General features: G+C 38.4%; 3 protein-coding genes across 3 annotated transcripts; all 3 read left to right on the plus strand.

Annotated features, from left to right (window-relative positions):
• The first annotated feature begins 734 nt into the window (after positions 1-734).
• cidea (cell death inducing DFFA like effector a) lies at positions 735-3,594 on the plus strand. The gene is made up of 5 exons (XM_043225833.1): positions 735-781; positions 1,580-1,718; positions 2,342-2,497; positions 2,967-3,139; positions 3,295-3,594. Exons 1-5 carry the CDS (start codon positions 741-743, stop codon positions 3,401-3,403), a joined length of 618 nt encoding a protein of 205 aa, XP_043081768.1. The 5' UTR covers positions 735-740; the 3' UTR covers positions 3,404-3,594.
• A 1,101-nt stretch (positions 3,595-4,695) lies between these two features.
• On the plus strand, positions 4,696-8,465 carry tubb6 (tubulin, beta 6 class V). The gene is made up of 4 exons (XM_043225665.1): positions 4,696-4,823; positions 5,387-5,495; positions 5,768-5,878; positions 7,285-8,465. The coding sequence occupies exons 1-4, from the start codon at positions 4,767-4,769 to the stop codon at positions 8,346-8,348; spliced, it is 1,341 nt and encodes a 446-aa protein (XP_043081600.1). The 5' UTR covers positions 4,696-4,766; the 3' UTR covers positions 8,349-8,465.
• Positions 8,466-13,379: 4,914 nt separating this feature from the next.
• On the plus strand, positions 13,380-22,287 carry LOC122329392. The gene is made up of 13 exons (XM_043225585.1): positions 13,380-13,515; positions 13,591-13,790; positions 15,905-16,042; positions 16,225-16,339; positions 17,607-17,805; positions 18,487-18,628; positions 19,402-19,557; positions 19,645-19,700; positions 20,459-20,634; positions 20,769-21,169; positions 21,283-21,379; positions 21,471-21,651; positions 21,718-22,287. The coding sequence occupies exons 1-13, from the start codon at positions 13,396-13,398 to the stop codon at positions 21,867-21,869; spliced, it is 2,133 nt and encodes a 710-aa protein (XP_043081520.1). The 5' UTR covers positions 13,380-13,395; the 3' UTR covers positions 21,870-22,287.
• The last annotated feature ends 301 nt before the right edge of the window (positions 22,288-22,588 follow it).

Raw genomic sequence — 22,588 nt, forward strand, 5'->3', positions numbered from 1 at the left:
GGTGTTTGCTGGTTTATATTAGTCCATTGCTAATTTAAGAGTTTTTTGTTGGTTTATGATGGTCCTTCTAAGGTTGGACCAGCGTAGAACCACTCTCTTGTTTTTCATTCATTTAATTTCATTGTTATTATTATTTTTTAATCTACTACATCTAATGGTACGTGGTTGTGTTCACTGACTGCTTATGCATACAAACCACAATGTTATTTATTAATCAGCATAGTTTTATGTGCTTTAGAAGCATATCCTTTCCGAATTTAAATAAATAAAAAAAGACAAAGAACAAGTCAACATAACTTTCACAGTATATGCAACTGTAATAATGAGTTAGGCCTAGCTTATAAATGTTTTGTAAAGCATTTTAATAGGTAATTCACAACAACAACAACAACAACAACAACAGTAGGCCTAGGATTATTTTGTTTGTCTGTAAATGTGAACAGAGGACAAATGGCCAGAAGGTGTTTAAACACATCCGATTTCATAATGGTAGTCTAATATACAGTCTTACTTTATATCATATTCATGGAACAAAGGCCGGTCCAGCCCAGCAGCATACTTTTGTAATTCATCCTACTTTCACAACCTTGAATCAAGCAATAAACCATTGTGTTAGAAAGACCTGAATTGATTCACTAGTAGGCATTAGTCATGCAAACTCCTCCCGTGGGTCACACGTCTGCTTAGAGCATTAGTGTTTTCAGTTACAGCTCTTAACGTCTCCGGCACTTCTGTGAAGTATGGAGTATGCAAAAACCTTGGTTCCCACATCTCTAATGAGGTAAGAGACTATTTCATAGCTTAACAGAATTTGTGGGGAGTCTTTTGGTTATTTGTGTAAATACACTTTATAGAACTGTTGTAATTTTGTTTTAAATTGCATTTAATCTCATAGCACTAAATAATAGTTGCTTTAACTTAAGCAAATGTTTTCCATTTTTTTAAGTTTTAAACAATTTCTTGATTTAAGCTACTCAAGGTTCAACTTGATTTTAAAGTCAGTTTTGATATAATTGAATGGAAATAATTATACTTACAAATTAATTTAAATGTTACACAGTAAGAACTAACAATAAGAAATACAGCATACATAAAATTTTCCTGTCTACATCTGCAAATACATTTTCTACATTTCAAATGAACATTAATGCATTTCTAAATTAGCATAAAGCTATATTGTTAACTGAATTTTAAGTTTAAAGCATTGCATTTAACCCCCTGTATATAAAAATGAAATAAAACTGTGAAAATGATTGCTTTTCTCTGTTATGAAAGCGTTTTATCAAGCACTGCATTATTGCAGCAACAGCAGACACAGTAAACAGTTCTCTTCCTGTTTACATAACCATAACTCATAACTCATACTTAACATACAAGCTCTTATTTCTGGAATTCAGACAAGCTGGAGTTTTAGATTTACCCTTGAATAGCGCCCACTAGACTAAATACACATATTAGCAGTTTAAAGAACATATCAAGGATATGGCCGCGTTTTTTTTTTCTTTTTTAATAATAAACTATCCTGAGACTGCGGTTCTAGTTTTGAAGCCACTGATGGCGTGTTGGTGTGGTGCTGCAGGTCTGTGTCGTCGGTGCAGACATCTCTGGCCCAGCGTATGCTGTCTCCTCCTCAGCCTCGTCCGTACAAGGTCTGCACGCAGAACCGGCGCAGGAGGAAAGGCTTCACTGCTCACTCTCTAGCAGACCTCACGGAGCAGGTCAGAGCATACTGTATCAGGTTATTATTAACAAGTTACACTAATATTCAGTGCTGCGCTTATGCAAAAAAGAACGCAATAATAACAGCATTGCTGTGAAGTGCATTACTGTTTCTATTATGTATTTATCGCCGTCATGGCAAAAGCTGAATTTTCAGCATTTATTTCCGACATTATATTTTAAGCGTATGCAACATAGCTGTCTCGATCTGGAAAATTTCAGCTAAGAATGCTTCGAAACTATTTTCACTAGGAAACCGCTAAATACAAAACTACTCAAAATTGGCAAGTAACAAAGTAGAAATTCTTGCAAAGGTGTACTCTAATAATGGTTGTTTTATTTACTCATAAAACCATTTTTTTGCATGGTTAAAACCGATCCAGAAAATCAGATTTTCTTTTATTTTGCGGTCATGAAAAGCATGCAGTGCCAAATAATTTAAAAACATGAAAGAGTCTTAGTAATGCTCAGTGCTAAGTCATGGAAATATGTCATGTGAAAATATGCATTTCTACAATATTTAGCTGCTCTCTGAGAGTTTGCTCATTGAGCTACATTCAGATCTTACTGGAGATTGGTACATGACATGCAAAGTTACGTGGAGTCTTATCTCTCTCTACAGGTGGCCAGTTCTTTTCTGATAACGTGTCAGTTCCTCACACTTGTGCTGGAGGATGATGGGACGGCGGTGGACTCGGAGGCCTTTTTTCAGTCTCTGCCTACTAATACAGCATTCATGGTCCTGGAGAAAGGGGAAGCTTGGACCCCCAATAAACTGGTACGCCATTAACGTACATGATCGAACAGATTCGGTGCATTTTTCTTAACCAAGTTACTTATTGTCCACAGAATGCTCATAAGGGGGCATCGAAATAAAGTGTTACCCTTTGCTCTTTCGGACGACTCTGGCTCTTAAAACGTTTATCACAGAAAAACACTCATGTTCAAAACGATGATCTCTAATGTTGAAAGTGATGATCGTGAAAACACAGAAGTATGAAAGAAGATGGTCAGAGGATTCAGATAAATGCCACAGGAGACTGGTTTTCCTTTGATGCTATATTTTGCGTTTGTTTTATGATGGACGGATGCACTTTTTTTGGCTTTCATAACCCCCCCCCTTATTTACTGCCCCACTAGGGCGCAGGCTTGCTTTCCCCTCTAAACGCTCCCGACATAATCTCTCGTTTCAATCCGCGGTTTGCCTCACAGACGTTTGTGTTTTGTCCTCAATCCATATTTCACAGGTCCTGCCAAGTTTCAGACGGCCAAGGAGAAGCGGAATTGCTAAATTGAGCTTCGACCTGTACAAACTGAACCCAAAGGACTTTCTGGGCTGCCTCACCGTTAAAGCCACGCTCTATGAAATATACACGCTCTCGTATGACCTCAGGTGCACCAGAGCCAAGTACTTTCTCAAGTAAGAGATTCACAAAGAGACCGACAATAAAAGCTCTCCAGTTGCCAGGCTGCAATGTGCATTAAATGAATGTTTGTCTGGGCAATCATAAGCAAGAAGGAGATGGATGAGTATTTTTTTACCTATGTTTTTACCTCTCTGTTTTCCTTCTTCAGGTCTTTACTGTGGTGTTTGGTGTACATGGCCAAACTGGCGGGTCAGGTTCTCCTGTGCGGATCTACGTATGTGTTGCGGTATATCGGTGATGAGGAATCTTCTAGCTAAACGCCACATCAGCTCGAAACAGTGGGGAAAAAATGAAAACCTCATGTTTAGTTCAAAAATCGATATATTTTGTCTTTGGTACGTCTTGTTTCGTGTGGCTTATTTCATAACTGCTTATTTCTAAGATTAAATGCATGTAAATGCACTGTTAATTAAAACAAAACGGTGTACTAAATATTTTCCATGTCATCTTTTATCAGGCTATCGTGCTAAAATGATCTGCAGCTGAACTTGTTGTGCGACTGCATTTTTAAAAGACTTTATCTGATTTACTTATCCATCACACTCTTAGAAACAAAAGGTACAAAAGCTGGGACACTTGTCACTGGGACAAAAAGGTACACTTTTGTACCTATTAGGTTCAAATAAGTACACTTTAAGTACTAATGTGTACCTTTTTGAAGTACCTAAATTGACTCTTTAGGTGCAAACGTGGTAACTTTTGAAAAGATCCTGCCCCAGTGATAGCTTTTGTACCTTTATTTCTTATTTATTAGACAATAAAACTTCCAAAAGTCAAAATGGTACAAAATTATGCAGGCACATTTCTACACTGGAACAACAACAACAACAACAACAACAACAACAAAATAAAATTTGGGTTTCTATCTCACACTTATGACTTTGACATAAATATAAATTGCCAGAAAGATGAGCCAAAATTGCTTTAAATTTTTTTTTAATATATTTTATATTCAGCAGTTATGTTTTTCCCCTGCAGTGGAATACAAATAAAGCTAAATGCAACGTTTTATCTCAGAATTCTGACTTTCTCACTATTCCACATTTTCTTCTCTGAATTGTGGGAAACAAAAAATATAAACTCCGGGGAAAAAAGTCCTAAAAAGAATTTTCGCCGTTATCTTTTTTAATGTATATTTTTAATGCATATTCTTTTGTTCTGCGTCAGAAAAGGCCGTCCATTAAGCAACAAAAATCCCAAAGATCAAGTTTCAGCATAAATATGAAGAAATCTCATACTTTCATAGACAGAAAGTGTCGTAAAGGAGAAATATAAGTAACCTGCCAAGTATGAATGTCTAGACTTTCTTTTAAAACATTGCATTTAGGTCGCACACGTTACTCCGGACCCTGGAGAGCAATATAGCCTGCATTACTGTAATGGTGGGCCAGAATACACTATTTTGCAAAGTAGTGCATACTCCTGGACAGTGACTAGAAATGACAGCACACTTGTGATTGTGCAGCTGGTATGTCATTCAACTCCCCACCAATCGAGTCCGAGTCCGAGTGAACGCTGAAGATCGTGAGAGAGAGAGAGAGAGAGAGAGAGAGAGAGAGAGAGACTGAACTCAGAGCAGAACCAGAGCCCGTTCAGAGGAGCATCTTCACACCTACAGCGATGAGGGAGATCGTCCACATTCAAGCCGGACAATGCGGCAATCAGATCGGAACAAAGGTTCGTTCTCTTCTTATCTCACTGTGCGTTTTCAAAAACGATTTACGTCAACTTTGATGAATGAAGTAGGTCGGCATACATTTTTTGGGGGGTCGGGGATACCCGAAGCTAAAGATCATAATTGTTTTCAGTCATGTTTTCACTAAAACATTATTTTTTTTTAGCGAAAGCAGAAGCAGTTTAGTTTCTCATTCAAACGACTCGTCCGATCCGGTTCTTTTCAGCGATTCAAAACGAACCAGAGCGGTTCGATTCTAAAGCAAACGATCCGAATCTTTTCAAAACCTTTGATTCCCGATCCTTTTTAGCGATTGAAAAACACTCCCACTCTTAACATTAAGAACTTATTTTTTGTAAAAAGTCATCTCAATATCCAAGAGGCATCTCAACCATAATTTGGTCCCATTAACACGCACTTAATATTGGCTTATATCTACACGCGCAGCTTCAGTAACACGTTAAGCGCGCATCAGCTGCATACGGGTGTGTCGAGATGCGCCCCGCTGAGGGCTAGCATGCTTCGGTTTGACTAAACTGACCCTAAACAACTGTGACACGTGCAGTTCTGGGAAGTGATCAGCGACGAGCACGGCATCGATCCGGCCGGCATCTACGTGGGTGACTCGGCCCTGCAGCTCGACAGAATCAACGTGTACTACAACGAGGCGTCCTGTAAGTATGAATCAGTGCTCTCCCCCTCACTAACTCACAGTGACCTTAAACGCCTGAACGGTGCAGTCAGCTCACAGGAATTTCCTGGACTGCTCCAGCATAACGTTTCATTCAACGACTCACATTTAGGAAATGATAGAGTGCTATTAGTTTCTATAATAAACTCATAAGCCGGTTAATTCACGCAACATCTGTTTGAGGGATAAAACTTCACTGAATACATTTAACGATTAAGGTTTACGGCCGTAATATTTTGTTGTGTGTGTGTTCAGCTCACAAGTATGTCCCCAGAGCGGTGCTGGTGGACCTGGAGCCCGGAACGATGGACAGCGTTCGCTCTGGGGCGTTCGGACAGCTCTTTCGACCGGACAACTTCATCTTTGGTACCGTGTCAAACTCATTTTTTTTCTCAACCAGCCTAGTTATTACTTGTGGGACTGTTATAGCTTTGAGCCAAAGGAACGTACAAAGAAAAAAAAAGTCTGGTACTAATTGACATTATCCTACAGTTCTTCAAAATGAATGATGACACTTATAAATAACATTTTCTACATTTTAGGTCTCCCAACACTTTCAGAGTGTATCTGAACTCAGATTCTGTTTGAAACCGATTTCACGCACATATAATATTAAGGGCACTACAGTTGTAGTTCATCGTTTCTTTGTCCGTAGACGTCAACCTAATTTCCCACAATGCTACTGGACAGAAAAATAGACTACGTTCGAGTATATAAGTAATATCTTCATCAGTTATACATAGCATGTGTCACGCTGTGGTCGAGGGAGACCGAGGAGATAACTTTTAACAGGTTTAATCTTACACAGACCGACAGAAACCACATCAAAGGAGATGAAGACTGAACAAACAGGAACTTATACTCACACAGTAATTGACTAATGAACTAGACACACCTGATGACAATAAGACAATCAAGTAAGTAGGTGACACAGAGCGCATGGAGCGTGAAAACAACAACAAAAGAGTCCAAACGTGTGACAGCATGTAATAATAATCAGTATGTTTTTTATTGTCACTATTTCTGCTGTTACTATACATTGTTATTTTCAATACTAGTAAATGACTTGAACTCAAAAATGTTGATTAAATCAAATCTTCCTTTTAGTAAAGTTTTTTTTTACTTCCTAAAAATAAGTGTGTATTTGTAATTAAACATTATCATTATTATTCATTAAAAATGCCTTCCCTTGTTTTATGAAATAATACAGTAAAAAAATAACAATAATAAATAAGAAATTATTAATCTCATTTCAAAATATTTCTTTTTATTATAATAAATGTGTATGTACAGTGTGTGTGTGCATATATATAATGCATTTGCATTTAAAATATATATATATATATATATATATATATATATATATATATATATATATATATATATATATATATATATATATATATATAAAAATAAATTTTATATGTATATATATATATATATATATATATATATATATATATATATATATATATATATATATATAAAACATCTGAATTCATCTGAATTCCCACTTATCTTGTTCCTTTTTAACCTGTAATGTAGATAATGAGGAACTATAAATATGTCGTCCATATAAATGGCTGGGTTTAGTGCTGGCTGCCTATTTTTTTTTAATTTTCAAATGAGAGAAACAGACAACGTTCAATTACGAAAATACTCCACAATGCGTCTGGAACACAGAGGTCGTTCTCCACGGTTCCAGCTCCATCAAAACATTACATTTTGTTTTGAACGCCAACCGATCTTCTTGTACTGCATTGCTTTCTCAGGACAGACAGGTGCGGGAAACAACTGGGCCAAGGGCCACTACACGGAGGGCGCCGAGCTGGTGGACTCCGTCCTGGACGTGGTCAGGAAGGAGTGTGAGCACTGCGACTGCCTGCAGGGCTTCCAGCTCACGCACTCCCTCGGCGGAGGAACCGGTTCGGGAATGGGAACCCTTCTGATCAGCAAGATCCGAGAGGAGTACCCCGACCGCATCATGAACACCTTCAGCGTCATGCCTTCGCCCAAAGTGTCCGACACGGTGGTGGAGCCCTACAACGCCACGCTCTCCGTGCACCAGCTGGTGGAAAACACTGACGAGACCTACTGCATCGATAACGAGGCGCTGTACGACATCTGCTTCCGCACGCTCAAGCTCACCACGCCGACGTACGGCGATCTCAATCACTTGGTGTCCGCGACGATGAGCGGCGTCACCACTTCGCTGCGGTTCCCCGGGCAGCTGAACGCAGACCTGCGCAAGCTAGCGGTCAACATGGTGCCTTTCCCCCGCCTTCACTTCTTCATGCCCGGCTTCGCTCCGTTGACCGCGAGAGGGAGCCAGCAGTATCGCGCGCTCACCGTGCCCGAGCTCACCCAGCAGATGTTCGACGCCAAGAACATGATGGCCGCTTGCGATCCGAGGCACGGCCGATACCTCACGGTGGCTACCGTTTTCCGCGGGCCCATGTCTATGAAGGAAGTGGACGAGCAGATGTTGGCCATCCAGAACAAGAACAGCAGCTATTTCGTCGAGTGGATCCCCAACAACGTTAAAGTGGCGGTGTGCGACATCCCGCCCAGGGGGCTGAAGATGGCCTCCACTTTTATCGGGAACAGCACCGCCATCCAGGAGCTCTTCAAGCGCATTTCCGAGCAGTTCTCGGCCATGTTCAAACGCAAGGCTTTCCTGCACTGGTTCACCGGCGAGGGAATGGACGAGATGGAGTTCACCGAGGCCGAGAGCAACATGAACGACCTGGTGTCGGAGTATCAGCAGTACCAGGAGGCTACGGCCAACGACGGCGAGGAAGCGTTTGAGGATGACGAGGAAGAGGTGAACGAGTGAACGGCTGGCGCATTTTTTCTGTCGTTTTTTTAAGCTGTGATTTTTACGTTTTGTATGCGGATGACTCAAGTCCCAGTAAACTAATTGAGCTTGCAATAAATGCTTTTGAGGACCACACACATCTGTACCGTCTAAGTGAATATTATTGTTTTATAATATTAATATTATTTTATACACTTGGACTTGATGCTACTAATAAAAAGTTTGAATTAATTTATTAAACACCATTTAAAAATCAAAGCGAACGCGTTTCATAACACTCAAATACTCTTAAAAACTTTTACTTTTAAAATGCATTTTAAACCATTCTCTTTTAATATCGTTTTTACTTGTTTGCTAAAAAATAATCTTATTTTCAACATACCGAAGCAATGTAAATTAAATTAAGTAAGTCTAAGTTACTCAAATATTTTACTATAGTGTCTTATTTGATATTACGATGGAAGTTAATATATTTTAGGTGTATTTGATTCTGTCTCATGGCAGAAACCTTGGTGCACTTTATAGCGAGACACTAAGTGCGTACGTTTCTAAAAGAAGTGAACACTAGAGGCAGTAAAACTCCCCTTCACACAAATATACAGACTTAAAAACAATATTAATATGCCGGGATATCTGAAAACTGATGCTTTTGAACGGAGTACAGATATTACTTCTGAATCGCCGCAATACGCACCTATATCAGTGTAATAAAAATGTGTTAGGGTTCATGTATTGAACCGGTGTTTTACAGAAAAACTGTGTTTTGAGACCTTTTTTATTACAACAGAAATGCTAGTTTCTTAAATACCTGTCATTACATTTGATTACATTTAAACCACAAGGCAATAGAATTAAGTCCTTCATTAAAGCACTCTGAAATTAGGCTATCAATTTAACACCTTTTCACTGAATTTCATTTAACATGTAATTGCGTCTGAAAACATTTATAACAAATAATATTATTTCCGTAACAGCCAAAAAGTGAGCTAAAGTGTGTTTCTTTCTCTTAAGCGTTGGAGCAAATAATGTTTAATATTATGCAATGTTGTTTTCCTTAAAAAAAGGTACGCAGTATGTTTTCAAAAAGTACACCTTTATACTCTAAGTGTGTGCATTTTGGTACATATCACTAGCTAAAGTGTGCATATTAGTACATTACATTTAAAAACAGATACCATCGCAGCAACAGCTGTTGTACCTGTTCTTCTGAGAACGTCGCCCAAAGCTAAGCCTACGGAGGATAGGTGATGTTAAGAGCCAGCGTTTCAGAACAACACATGCTTTGTTCATATCCGCTGGCGTCTCGTAACACACAGGCCCTTGTTCCAGCCTTGGACGTAAATCCTGCTCACTCGACCTTCTATTATTCTCAACAGCTGCTGAGCAAGCCGTTCTACACTTAGCAGCATGTAACTAACAATAGAGGAAGTCCAGTCTCGACACAACTATTTAGAGCGTCGCATTAACAGACACAAAGGCCTTTCAGCTGGATGTTGTGTACCATCAGACGTAAACTCTGAAATAGGTGGGATTTGCGAAAGCTATTCGAATCTGAATTTGAACCCCGATCCATTCACTCTGAGCGTGTGCTGGACCTGAAGCTGAGGAGCCATTCGGGCAATTGTTGAATAAATTAGTCTTCCATAAAAAAAAAAGAAGGTTAAATTAATAAATATTTTAATTAAATGATAATTTAAATAATATAATAAATGAAAAGGATCAAACAGAACATACTCATTCACAAAAAAAGTAAATAGATAAATAAAAATAATAATAAAATAAAAAAGCGCAATAAAATACCACGCTAAAAATAAAATGTTTGTATGTTTTGTCAGGTTGCAAATCAGCTTATTTTTCTTTATTTCAAAGTATTAAATAAGTACATTTTTAAATATAAAATAAATGATCAATGCGTACGTACTGTATTTTATTGTCAGTTTGTATTTTTCAAAGGATTCATTCACATCGCATTTTGGTGATTTCTCTTTGCTAAATAATAGTGACGTTTCACGCCGCATTAAAGTTAGAGTTACATAAAGATAAAAAAATTATTAATAAATAAATGAACGATCGCATGCGTGTATTTAATTGTCAAGTATTAAAGAAATAATTGCTTCACGTTAATATATCTCTCCTAGTTTCCCATAATTGTTCAGAAGGTTAAAGGAGCGAAACGGCGTCTTAACAAAAATACGCAAGAGGTCTGTGCGCGAGATATTTAGAAATATGAAATGCTTAGGATCACGAAAGGCCGGACGCTTACTTTGGTATGTTTAACAGCTGCGGTCGACTCGGCTGAGAGGAAAGTGGGTCAGAGTGTCTTGCTCACATTTCCGTAAGAACCGAAGCGCTAAAAGCTATGTGCTCTCTATTCCTTGTGCAAGTTTTCAGTCTGTCGCAGCATGCCCAATAAGGCTTCGAAAGCGTATCTGGAGTCGCATTTGTTTAAACCAACCGGTCATCCTCAGATATATTCGGCGTCGCTGCTTAGCCTGGAGATGGGTCCAAAATGCACGGTTAGAAAATATATATAGCTCCTGTGCCTAAACATTTATATAACATGTTGAGCGTGGCTCTGGACTGGGCACAGATTCATGTTTCCTTAAGAACTGCTGTCTGCAGACTTATTTGACTCGGGGTCATATTTATGGCTCTTTACAAATTGTTTATACAAAAGCAAACTGTATCGGTTAGATGATTCCTTATAGCAACTACAAGGCGGCGGTCCTCACACACACTCCATCTCATTGTTTTAAATACAGATGTGTTGCAATGGATTTTACATTAAAAAACAAAGCATTGGTCAAAATGATGAACGAAAAATACAAAGATCTCCACGCAAAATGTATAGAGTCGATAGCTGCATAATCAGCCTCTCGAAAAAACTCTGAAAAATGCATTACACAACACTGACCTCCTCTGGACAGCACCCGAACACGCGCCGGTCATCTTTATGCTCATTTTAGCTGGCCTTAGGGAGTTTGATGCGGTTGCTTAGTAAAAAATAGCCTGTAACACTTTACTTAAAGCCTTTATGTGTAATGCATTGTAAAAGTGGTTTTGATGCATTCAATGTAATGCATTGTAGAAAATATTTTAACACAATTCTGTTAAAAAGGATTTGTGAATAATTACCATGCAATACACCCTTTATAATGCATTACATAAAAGCTTTTAGTAAAGAGTTACCAAATAATCCAGCTTGAAGCTTTATTTATCTTTTATCGTATGAACAATTCAAGGGTGTGTGTGGTTTTTTTTATGCAAAAGATTATAATTGCAGATTCACTAAGCAATGTGCATATATAGGCCAACCCTAAACCTTTGCAATATAATATTTTTATAAGAATATTTGATTACGTTGATTACGCAAATACACATAACGTTGAAGATGTAAATTACCATACGCACAAGTTTATTTTTTTTTCATCATTTATTTATTTTTTATTCAACCGATACAGCAGTGCGGTTCAACGATTTTCACCGATAATATTTTCCTAGACCTAAAGCACTTGCATTTAAATGCATTTCAAACCACAGAATATTTCCCTGCTGTTTAAATCAATAGAAACCCGTGTAATGGTTGTGTAGTTATAATAGGAATTGTTTCTCTACCAGTATTTGACCTTGTATTGGTGGCATGTTAAATCCTAGTCATTTACAGGGTTGCCAGGTCTGTGTAACAAAACCAAACACCGATCAAATAGCCCAGAAATAAGCCAAATAGCCCTATGCTACTATCAAAACTCAACATGCATGCCTGTCAATTATGCATTATTTATTACAAATAAATCGCTAGCAGTATTCACACACAGCCTGTTTTTATTAAGGAGCTGGAAGACGCCTCCCTCACAAAAGTCATGATCCAGCACTCCACGGGAAAACTGCAAACTTGGCAACACTGCTACTTGAATTCATTAAGTGACGGTTTTATTGTTTAACAGCGGATGCTTTGCAACATTTGTAAAGGTATTCATACTTCTGTGATAGTTTCAACTCTTTTCAGCATGCTGTTTTTACACTGCATGCTTAGGTCTGTTTTCTTCCATTTTGTTACAGAAAGGTACCCTTTTATTTGGAGTTGACGATATCTTATATACATTTTCTTTATCTTATAAGCACCTCCTCATGTAACACACATTATTTGGTTGACTGGTTTAATTATACATTTGATTCAATTTTTATGTAAATACCGCATTCACAAATGCAAAGTTACACAATTCATTTTTTGGATGGGCAATACAAGTAAGACTTCAATGAGTGTCCCTAAGTGGTTATTAAAGATACATGGACCTGCCTCCATCTGGTAACGATGCTTTTTCTTGAATGAATATATTGTAATTTAAATTCTTAAAAAAATACAACAAAATCAGTTTGAAAAAAATACATGAAATACATTGAAACATGGCTTTACAGTAGTAATGATAAGCATATTTTTATATTATATGATTGATATCATTTTAAGTATACTTCGGTGATCATATCTAAATTAAGCATCCAACTTTATACGAATATATATTATTAACTAAGCCTTTTTTAATCGATGTCATGTCAAAGTCAGGCAGCTACTGTGTCTTTAGCCCCAACTGTGTTTTTTTTAACCCCAAAACGTAACATATTAATGCAAATTTAACCCTTTATCCCCGCTTTACCCCACCTGTGATTGTTAAAGGAAAGGTTTAAACAAAAAACACGTCCTGTCATCATTCACTCGTGTCAATACATTCATAAACACAAGTCTGCACCCGGGCTGCCGTCCTTCAAAAAATAGCCCATGAATGATTACCTTCCGGATAGGAAACACTCACCTATCTGGTATATCCCTTATTATTTTGTCATTTCTCGGCAGGAATGCTGTCCATGCCGATTATGTTCTCGCACGAGAAAACCGATATTCGTCTATGTGGTTTTTCAAGGAAACAAAGTGTGATCAGAAAGATCAGGACCATTCTTCGTGTGCTTGTGCTCAGCTGGCTAAACCAGTCAGACTGTAGAAGAAAGGGGAAAACGTCTAGTGGTTGTGTGCGTTCGCCGCAGTCCTCACGGAGTCCTTTCATCAGTCGCTATGGCACATGCTGCTCTGCTTCTCCTCGGCTTGAGCCTCTCCGTGGGTCCAGCCGTAGCTTTCTACGGGGCGTCTATGAGCTTCGTGCCTGGAAACAGATACCCAGACGGAGCAGTGGAGGTATGTGCAGGTCAAAAAAAGGTGTTTTGAATGCATTCTTTATGATCAAATGTCTGTTGCACGCGTACCTGGCAGATGCACTTTTACTACCGAGAGTCTGGAAGACTGCCCTGTGATCCTCAAGTCTCCTGGGTCTGTGACAGCGGTCACTGCGGTGATCTCTCGTACCCAGAGCCGGCCATAACGGACCAGGACCGCTCGGGTCAGATCCTCTGGTGCCAGTCTGAGCGTCACATGACCTCCAATGTTACTGGTGGTGAGCCTTTCACTCTGAGGTAAGTGCAATTAAATCATGTGGAAAAAATGACATTTTAGGAATATGAATACTTACTGACTTGCTTTATTAGATCTAAGTGTTTTTAGAAGCTTAACTGACATTGTAGAAAGTTATTGTGACCCAACCTTATTTTACCCATAACATGTAGTTTGGTTGTGTTTATAATGATTAGCTGACTATTTATTTGACTTGATATTAGATATCACTATTTTGTGTTAAAATGTTTGTCAGTGTGGTTGAAGAGCGGACATCAGTATGTCTTTATTTGTAATTCTAGTGTTTTAGAAATTTGGGTGAAGCTTTCTGCTGAAAAGACACAACTTAGTAATCTAAAAATGTACTTTAAAGTAATTTGTCATGCATTTAAATATATTTGCAATTACGAATTAATAACAGTGTTAAAGTGTTAGTAAAATATATTCACTTTGTGTGATATAGCACACTATGAATATAAATGCACGTTCAATCCAATACAGCACACTTTGTCTTTGGGAGTCACTTTTTCATGAATTTAAATTTATATTAGCAACATATTAAATGTTTGTGAATTATAATCATGTCCTTTAGTGTGATCGTTGTCTGAATTTTATCGTGAGTGTATCTTTTTAAGGTTGATTAATATGAGCACTATTTTAATTCTGTACCTGACCTGACCCATTTGACATAAAGAATGCAACCCAAACCACACCTGTATTAAATACATCAGTTAATCAACAAATAGCTCCTGTGCATCATGGCTATTATATTACACATATCACAGACACAAAGGCAACTTAAGCATACTATTTAACACTTAGCAGGTTCTGCCGCTTGCATTGAGCAATGTATCCAGTTACAGCTATATTACCTAGAGGACATGTATATCTAGATTTTCGGATGGCTGGTACCTTTCTCAAAGTAGTTGGCTTCAATAAATATCTTTGGGCACATGTTTGATAAGGCCGTTTTGAAATGACAACCCGTTTTGAATTTGGAAATGAATGAGTGTGCCTTTAAATGCAAATGAGCTGCTGCTCCCTACCCCCTTTTCCAGAATAGGCCTGGGCTTTTACAGCTTTTTCCTCACCTATTCTACCTAAAAATGTAACGGAATGCTCTAAACAAGAAGATGAAATCGCAGCTCCCAAAAAACAGTAACAAAAGCAGAAAAACCATTGGCTTTGGCCAAACTGCAGCCTTCGTGGGGGACCGGGGAGGTATCAGAAGACACCTCAGTGGAGCCGACAAGACAGATGAACCTCCAAGCGGCTCAGACAGGACCGTAAAGAAGAGCACAGAGAGGTTAATGATAGATTTGACGGATGTAACAGGACAGGCATACAGTCCAGCAATGTTCTTCTTGATGGTAACAGGGCAGGTCGACGGTCTCTATAGCCATGAAAATGCAGACTGAGAGTTCAGGAGTGGACGCCTCTGACTTGAGGGGAGCTGAAGCTCACTGCCTTTGGAGGTTCTTCAGTAGAAACCGCCACCTCGGGAGGAACTGGAGCAACTCGGCGTTGAACTTGTGGACCGAAATAAGCTCAGGAATGAACTCATAAACTTGAGTAAGCTCTGGAGAGGACTCTGAGGACTTCCGGACTGGAAAGAGTTCTCGTGTGGACCTTGCAACGGCTCATGCATGCAGAACAGCCAAAAGACGGCCTTCTTGACTACGGCAGCCGCAATGGCCCAGACCACGAGAGAGTAGTCCACCCACTGCCTGTCTCGCATCCTCACAAATCAAGGCTGGATATCACACTGCAGCTCCTCTACAGGCTGCTTCTTAAAGCTTGCAGATGCCCTTTTATAGTCTTGACAATGCACCGCGCTTCATCATATAACCATTGCTTAGCAAAAAAAAGTTGGCTTGTTTTCAAATGCGTTTCAGACACTGGTAACAGAAGGGGTTCCCCTGGCATCATCTCAAGTAACTGGCTTACATGCATAAGCTCAGATGTTTTGTTGGTATAAATTACACTTTTTTCATTTAATTTAGTTGTTACTATTTTTAGGCTGCCATTTGTTGACATACAGTACAAGTTATGCTCTACTTTACTTCCAGCTACTGACAAACTGTTTAAATAATAAATGGTGTGATAAAGAAATGATTTATCATTTAAACTCTTCCAGAGGGTCTGGTTGCTGCTGGGCAAATAATGTTCATGATGTCCGCGAATGGAGGCTTCAGAGTCTTGTTGACCCAAGACAACGTTCAGACACTCGCACTACAAACAGGTCGCCTGTTTCAGCAACAATACCAAACATAAGGTGTGTGCTTTTGAACATTGTTCCCTAGACTCTTTAGCCATTGCTATCTGGAATGCATTAGTGTTCGACTGCAGTCAAATATGTTTAGGACCTGTTTAGGATCGTCTGCAGCAACTTATTGTAGCTATTGGTTTCTTCAGCTATCAAGAAAGAAAATAACTGCATCCTTGATCTTTCTTTAGGGTTCCTCAGAACTGTTTTCAAAATCTTCACCTGCTGGTCCATGATCCAGATGGGGATGATGTGAGATGCAAGTGCCCATCGTGCAATAAACACCCTAAAATATACCTCGAGGAGGTAACATTTATGACCTAATCATACACGTCCATGGAAAAAGTCAGATTCAGATCGAAGAGGATTAAATATTATGGATCACATAAATGTTGCATATAAAAACATTACTATTTCATTTGTGAAAACTATAGATAAAAACAGATTTTAGCCTGTAGGTGTGTGTTCTGTGCCTTTTTTTGCTTATTGTAGTAACACATTGTTTATTTATACATGTTAACAGCAAAATTAGAAAATGCTACCAAACCAGCAACCAATTTTAATTCATGGCTGATTTAAAGGGTTAGTTCACTTTGTCGTACTTTACTTCATGTCATTCCAAACCCAAAATGAACACGATGCACAAATTTCTGAAGATCCCAGACCTCTCAGTCAGAACCTCCATAGACAGCAACACAACTGCAGTGTTGCCAGATCCAGAACCTTAGCAAGGACATTGGTAAAATAGTTCAAACTTAATTGATTTTAGCTATGAGACTATGTTTTGCGCGCAAAGAAAACAAAAATAACTATTTTATGTGTTGTTTACATGAACTGCAATATAGGACGAGGAGGAAAATAATTCTTTGCGCACAAAAAGCATTTTTGTGTCTTCGTAAAATGACGGTTGAATCCCTGATATCGATGTCACATGGACAGTTTTATTATTGTACCTGCTACGTTTCTGGAGCTGAGAACATTGCAGTTGTGTGGTCTATGCATGGAAAAAAATTCACAATTCATGTGCTCGCAAAAAAAAAAAATGTCATAAAATACGTAAGCTACGTATAAAAACGTAAAACACAGATGTGCAAATTTAAATTCATGAGTGTATCGGATTGCGAACAAGAAAATCTTTCATGTGTGTACTCTTTAGCCAATCAGATGCAAACTCCTTGACATCGTTGTTAATTAGGACTTAGATCACATGACTGACTGAATTGATATCATCTTTTTTAAATGCTTAATCCACTGTATTATACACATTTTGCATTTGCGAAACTTATTTTATGAAAATATTGGGATTGAATTGGGATATTCGCGCATGTATCGTGTCTTTTGTGTAAATTATTAATGAGACTAATCCACTTCCATATCTATGCAGGGTCTAAGAGCTCTAGGTCAATAAAAACGAAAATCTAACCCTTTACATATTTGTGTGCGGTGTGACTCAACTGTGAATGACCATTGACAGACCTGCTGTATGCATTGTTTCCCATATCTTTTAGTTTACTTTATTAGCCATGTTAACTTTTCAAAGCACAAAATGTGTCCTACTATATGTTTCTCCTAGGACTCTTGCACCCTGAGTAGTGATGGCACACTGGACGTGGGACTGCATGTTTTTGAGTTCACACTGGAGGACTATCCTGTATCAAACATCACCGTGATGAACGGGGATGGGATCTCCTCTGTCAGAAACCCTTATAATCAGACTGACGATGCTGACCCAACTCCACTCGGTCAAGTGCCTCTGCAGTTTGCGCTTGAAAGTGTGTGAGAATTCTGTAGATCAATAGTTCTCAGTCTTTTTAAGTTGTGTCCCCTATTGTCCAAAATAAGCAGTTTTTAAACCATTTAATTTGCACAAGCAATTGTCCACGATTTACTGGATGATAAAGATAAAAGTTCAAGAAGACTTGTCAAGATTATTTCACCTTTTTAAAACTAGGATTCCTCATATATATCCATCTGTGTCCGTTTATTAAAATAATGGATAGTTGGTTTATAAAGCTTGTTTTAGCTCAGCCTACTAGTTAAAAAACAAGAAAACAAAAGGAAATATTTTGAATGATACTCAGTGGGATCTAGTATTGTATGGGTGGAACTGGTTCAAACGTCTAACCAATGCACATTGGCATAACCTTCTGCCTGTTTCTTCATGAACCTGTTTTGTTTCATAAACAAACATCAGCACTGAAATTTAAAAAATATATATATGGCTTATATATATGGCAGGTCTTGTGGATGTGTCATCTGAAAAGTGCAGAAAATGTACCTGGAGCAATGCATTTCAGGTTCTGCAGAATTGTCAAGCATTTCCAAAAAGACACACCTCTTCTGTGTTCTGTGTTCTGCAAAAAAAAAAAAAAAAATCATATGACTTTTGAACATGAGATGACGCATGATACATGTTCTGTGCATTCACGACATTCCCATTTCCTGTTTTGTAGTCCAAGCACCAGTCCACAGTTGTGCACCCGGGGTGAGCAGGCCGACTTTACTGACACCAACTCCCCTACACGGAGATGTTCAGCATGCAGCTGTGGGACGTGTTCACACCATCACCCTCCGTGCAGAGAGCTCTGGCCACAGGTCTGAAACATGCACTGTCCAAAACTAAACTAAACAAAATTAGGCTCAATTTTACTGATCGGACGCCAACTTGTTATCAAATACAGGTGACTTTTGTTCAAGTTCAAGATATCTTTCGGATGCATGCCCAGTTCTGTGGGCCTCACTTGAAAATGTAGTAATAACATGAAAAAAAAGTTATTAAGCATGTGCACGCACAGATTTGATTTCGGAGGGATCCACGCCAGGCCTCATATTCATAAAAACTGTATTTTTACGGGTTTCTTTTAAATTTCTGTTTGTACTTTCATTCTATGAATCGCATGTATGCATATCTGAGAAATGAAATATTATAAATAAAGCCCCAGAACACCAACGAGCGCAACAGAAGCATATATAGTTAATATATAGTTAAAAAAATATTTTAATGCTGCCAATAATATCAGCTGCCATGTACGTGCTGCAAAGTTCAATCACATTTACAGTAGATGCAAACTTACAGTAAAACCATAACAATGGACAAGATCAAATTATCTCATGTCAAAATAGATATAATAGATTAAAATAAACACACACACATACATACACACATAAACACATATATATATATATATATATATATATATATATATATATATATATATGACTTAAATCTTGGAAAAATATATAGCTAGATAAAGCTGTTGAAATGCTTAGTATAACTTGATAAAGTTGGCTGGTATGCACCACTAACAGGTTTGCATGTTCCATTTACTTAGTAGATGTCATCTAATCTCTCTGTCACCCTCGTGTAGTATCGTGGATTTCCAGGTCAGTGGACCATGGAATATGTCAACAACCTTGAGAAATGAAAGTCAAGGAATTACCGAGGCAACACTGACCTGGACACCTCAGGAATCTGACCTGCATCATAATGTACCCGTGTGTTTTGCTGCAGAGACACTTCAGAGGTAAATTGAGGCCTGTCCTTAAGCTTATTTGGATTTATGATATAAATCGTTCCATTGCCTGTTATTTGTCTTTCTCTCCATAACTAGTCAGTCTGAGATGAGGTGCATCGTGATCATTGTTGCAAAATCAAGTGTTCTCTCAGGTAAAAAAAAACACAAATGTTTGCTGATTTGAACAGTTTCTGATACATGTTGTACTGTGATACGTGTAGCTCGGTCACGATCTAGGGCTGTATCTGAAATCCCTCATTCTCTATTCCCTACATTAATCCACCAATGAAATGATTGAGTGAATTCGGACACCAAGATCTTTTGCATGGATTGCTTGATGCTACATAATAATTTTAAACCGGTAGCTCCAGTAATAAGATTAATAATCATTGTACAATGACTTTGTTCCTGTGCTGTATTACGTTGTAAAATGAATAGATGGAGGATTCAGCCGCAGGCGAAACGCAATAATTCATTCAGTGCGCTACACACACACTGCATTATGGGAATTCTCTAGCTTTTGAGTGCACATCGGTTGTACTCTCGTTTTTGCAGTGCATTGTGGAATTGAATGAGTTCACTCTGGAGCATCCAATATGGTTTCGGACACCACTTAAAATGGCTTTCTCCAACAAGAGTGCCCTATTTGACGGTACAGGGGGCGTTTTACATACAATTAGTATCATATGTACAGCGATGGACAGTCCTGCAAAGTTCAGCGCCAACTCTAATCAAACAACCCGAAGCCACTAAATAAGGTTTTCAAGATCACTTGAAAATGAAAAGGCAGGTGTGTTTGAGTTGGAGTCGATTATCCTTCAGTTAAACCCCACTCCAATGTTAATGCTATTTTTATCATTGTTATCATATTTGACTAAGATCAATCATTAAATGACACACATCTCTCAAGGTGAAGCAGAGGTCTTCTGTCAGAATAACAGTATCAGCATCGCAGTAAGCAAAGCCTCTATGAAGGGGATTGACCAAAACTGGCTCCAACTGAGAGACCCCACCTGCTCTCTTACTTCCAATGACACCCATATCTTGGGCACCATGTCCCTAAACACCTGTGGTACCACGATGGAGGTACAAAAACCGATGTCGATGTTCTCGATTTAAATGCTATGACTGTAATTTTAACACTCGTTCATACGATATTTATCACCGTTTTCTTTTTCTGTCTGATCTTTTCACATGCTCGCTTCTTCAACACAAATCAGGACTCAGGAGACTTCTTGGTCTTCAAAAATGAGATCAATTCTTTTGAGAACCCCAATGAAGTGATCACCAGACGCAGTCAAGTTAAAATAAGCTTCTCCTGCCAGTACCCCAAAGTGGCCAGTGTTTCTAACCACTATATCAACAAGAAGTCTGACTACATTTTCACTGAATCCAGCTTCGGCTCTTTTAGTTACTCATTTGAAATTTTTACTAACGATAACTTCAGCAGTCGGGTAGATCCCAGTCTGTATCCGCTGGAGATAAATCTGATGGATATGCTCTACATGGGTATTTCAGCTCATTCTGCTCTCCCTGAGGTCCGGCTTTTTGTGGAGTCTTGCAGGGCCACTCCAGAAGACAACCCATATAGCTCCCTATTTTATGACATTATCAAAGAAGGGTGAGACTGCTAAAAATCGTACATACTTTCTATACGAGTTTGACATTAATCGTATTGTTTTGAAAAAAGATGTAGCCAATGTCTCTAGCATTGTGTTCAACATGTATTCACAGGTGTATTATTGATGGCACAGTACAGGTTTTTCAGAGCGATTCAAGAACGTATGACTTCGGGATCAAAGCTTTCAAGTTCACAGGCGGCTACACTGAGGTGTTATAGAATCACATAATAATGCTGTTAAAGCTGTACCTTCTGTTAAGCAGGAACATTTAACTGCAATGCGCTCAAATTTTATTGACAGGTGTACATCACCTGCTCTGTGATTCTGTGTGCGGAAGGAAGTTCAAGCTCAAGATGCGCCCAAGGCTGCCTCCAAGAACCCGCGCGCAAACGCAGACGAGATGTGAGCAAAGAAACCTCCAGGCATTACATCACACAGGGTCCTTTCCGTGTAGCGGGACAAACTCAGCATTCTGCAGCAGGTATGTCAGCAGCGTCTTAATCATGCATCATGATTGTTCCTATAATCACATTTTTTCTTTCTTCAGCTTCAGACAAAGGTGATTCTCTTCATATCAGCGTAGGCACCGGGGTCTTCGGGGGACTTTTTATAGTCTCCATTGTGGTGATGGTGGGATTGTTGGTACGTGCCAAAAAATCAAGAGCACCTGACCGCATGTATCTGATGTCCAACTTCTGAAATATATACATATATACTTCTTGTTAAATTTGATTTTGTTGGTAAAAATCTACATTACATTATGACACTGTACACATTGCACATACATCAAGTGTTTATGTTTAAGAAACTGTCATAGATTTTTCTGTGTGTCAGATTCTGCCCAAAGTAATGAACTTTATAGGTGCTTTACATGAGTAAACAGTATAAATATCTTTGAATATCACTTTTTTTTCTTTTTCTACCATTTTTCCTACACTTATGCAAGGTTAGAAATTGATGAAGTATCATTGAGTAACTTGTTTAAATGTTTGTGAGGTGAAACCTATATATAAACTATCACATACAACTCATCCCAGGGAAAATTGTACTGTATCAAAAGTAAAAGAATAAAGTAAAAAACTACACTCTGTAATAAAAAGATTTGCTTCAACAACAATTTTAATGGAGTCAGATATACTTTCAATAACTGGTTTAAATAAATAAGTGTTGACCCAATAATTATGGTGACCCCGACGTGATCTTATGACATAATTATAATTATGGCCTAAATCCAGCTAGTATTCAGACAAATGTGATTATAAATGTGATTAGACTTATTTATACTGGTTTCAGAACATATATTATGATGCATTTGTTTCTTAATGTTTTTTCTTATAACATATTAAATGATGTTAGTGCATTTATTACACAAGATGATGGCCTTTTAGTGATGATAAAGTGAGTGGGCTTTTCACACT

The sequence above is a fragment of the Puntigrus tetrazona genome, chromosome 24 (genome assembly GCF_018831695.1).
Source record: "Puntigrus tetrazona isolate hp1 chromosome 24, ASM1883169v1, whole genome shotgun sequence".
Classification (NCBI taxonomy): domain Eukaryota; kingdom Metazoa; phylum Chordata; class Actinopteri; order Cypriniformes; family Cyprinidae; genus Puntigrus; species Puntigrus tetrazona.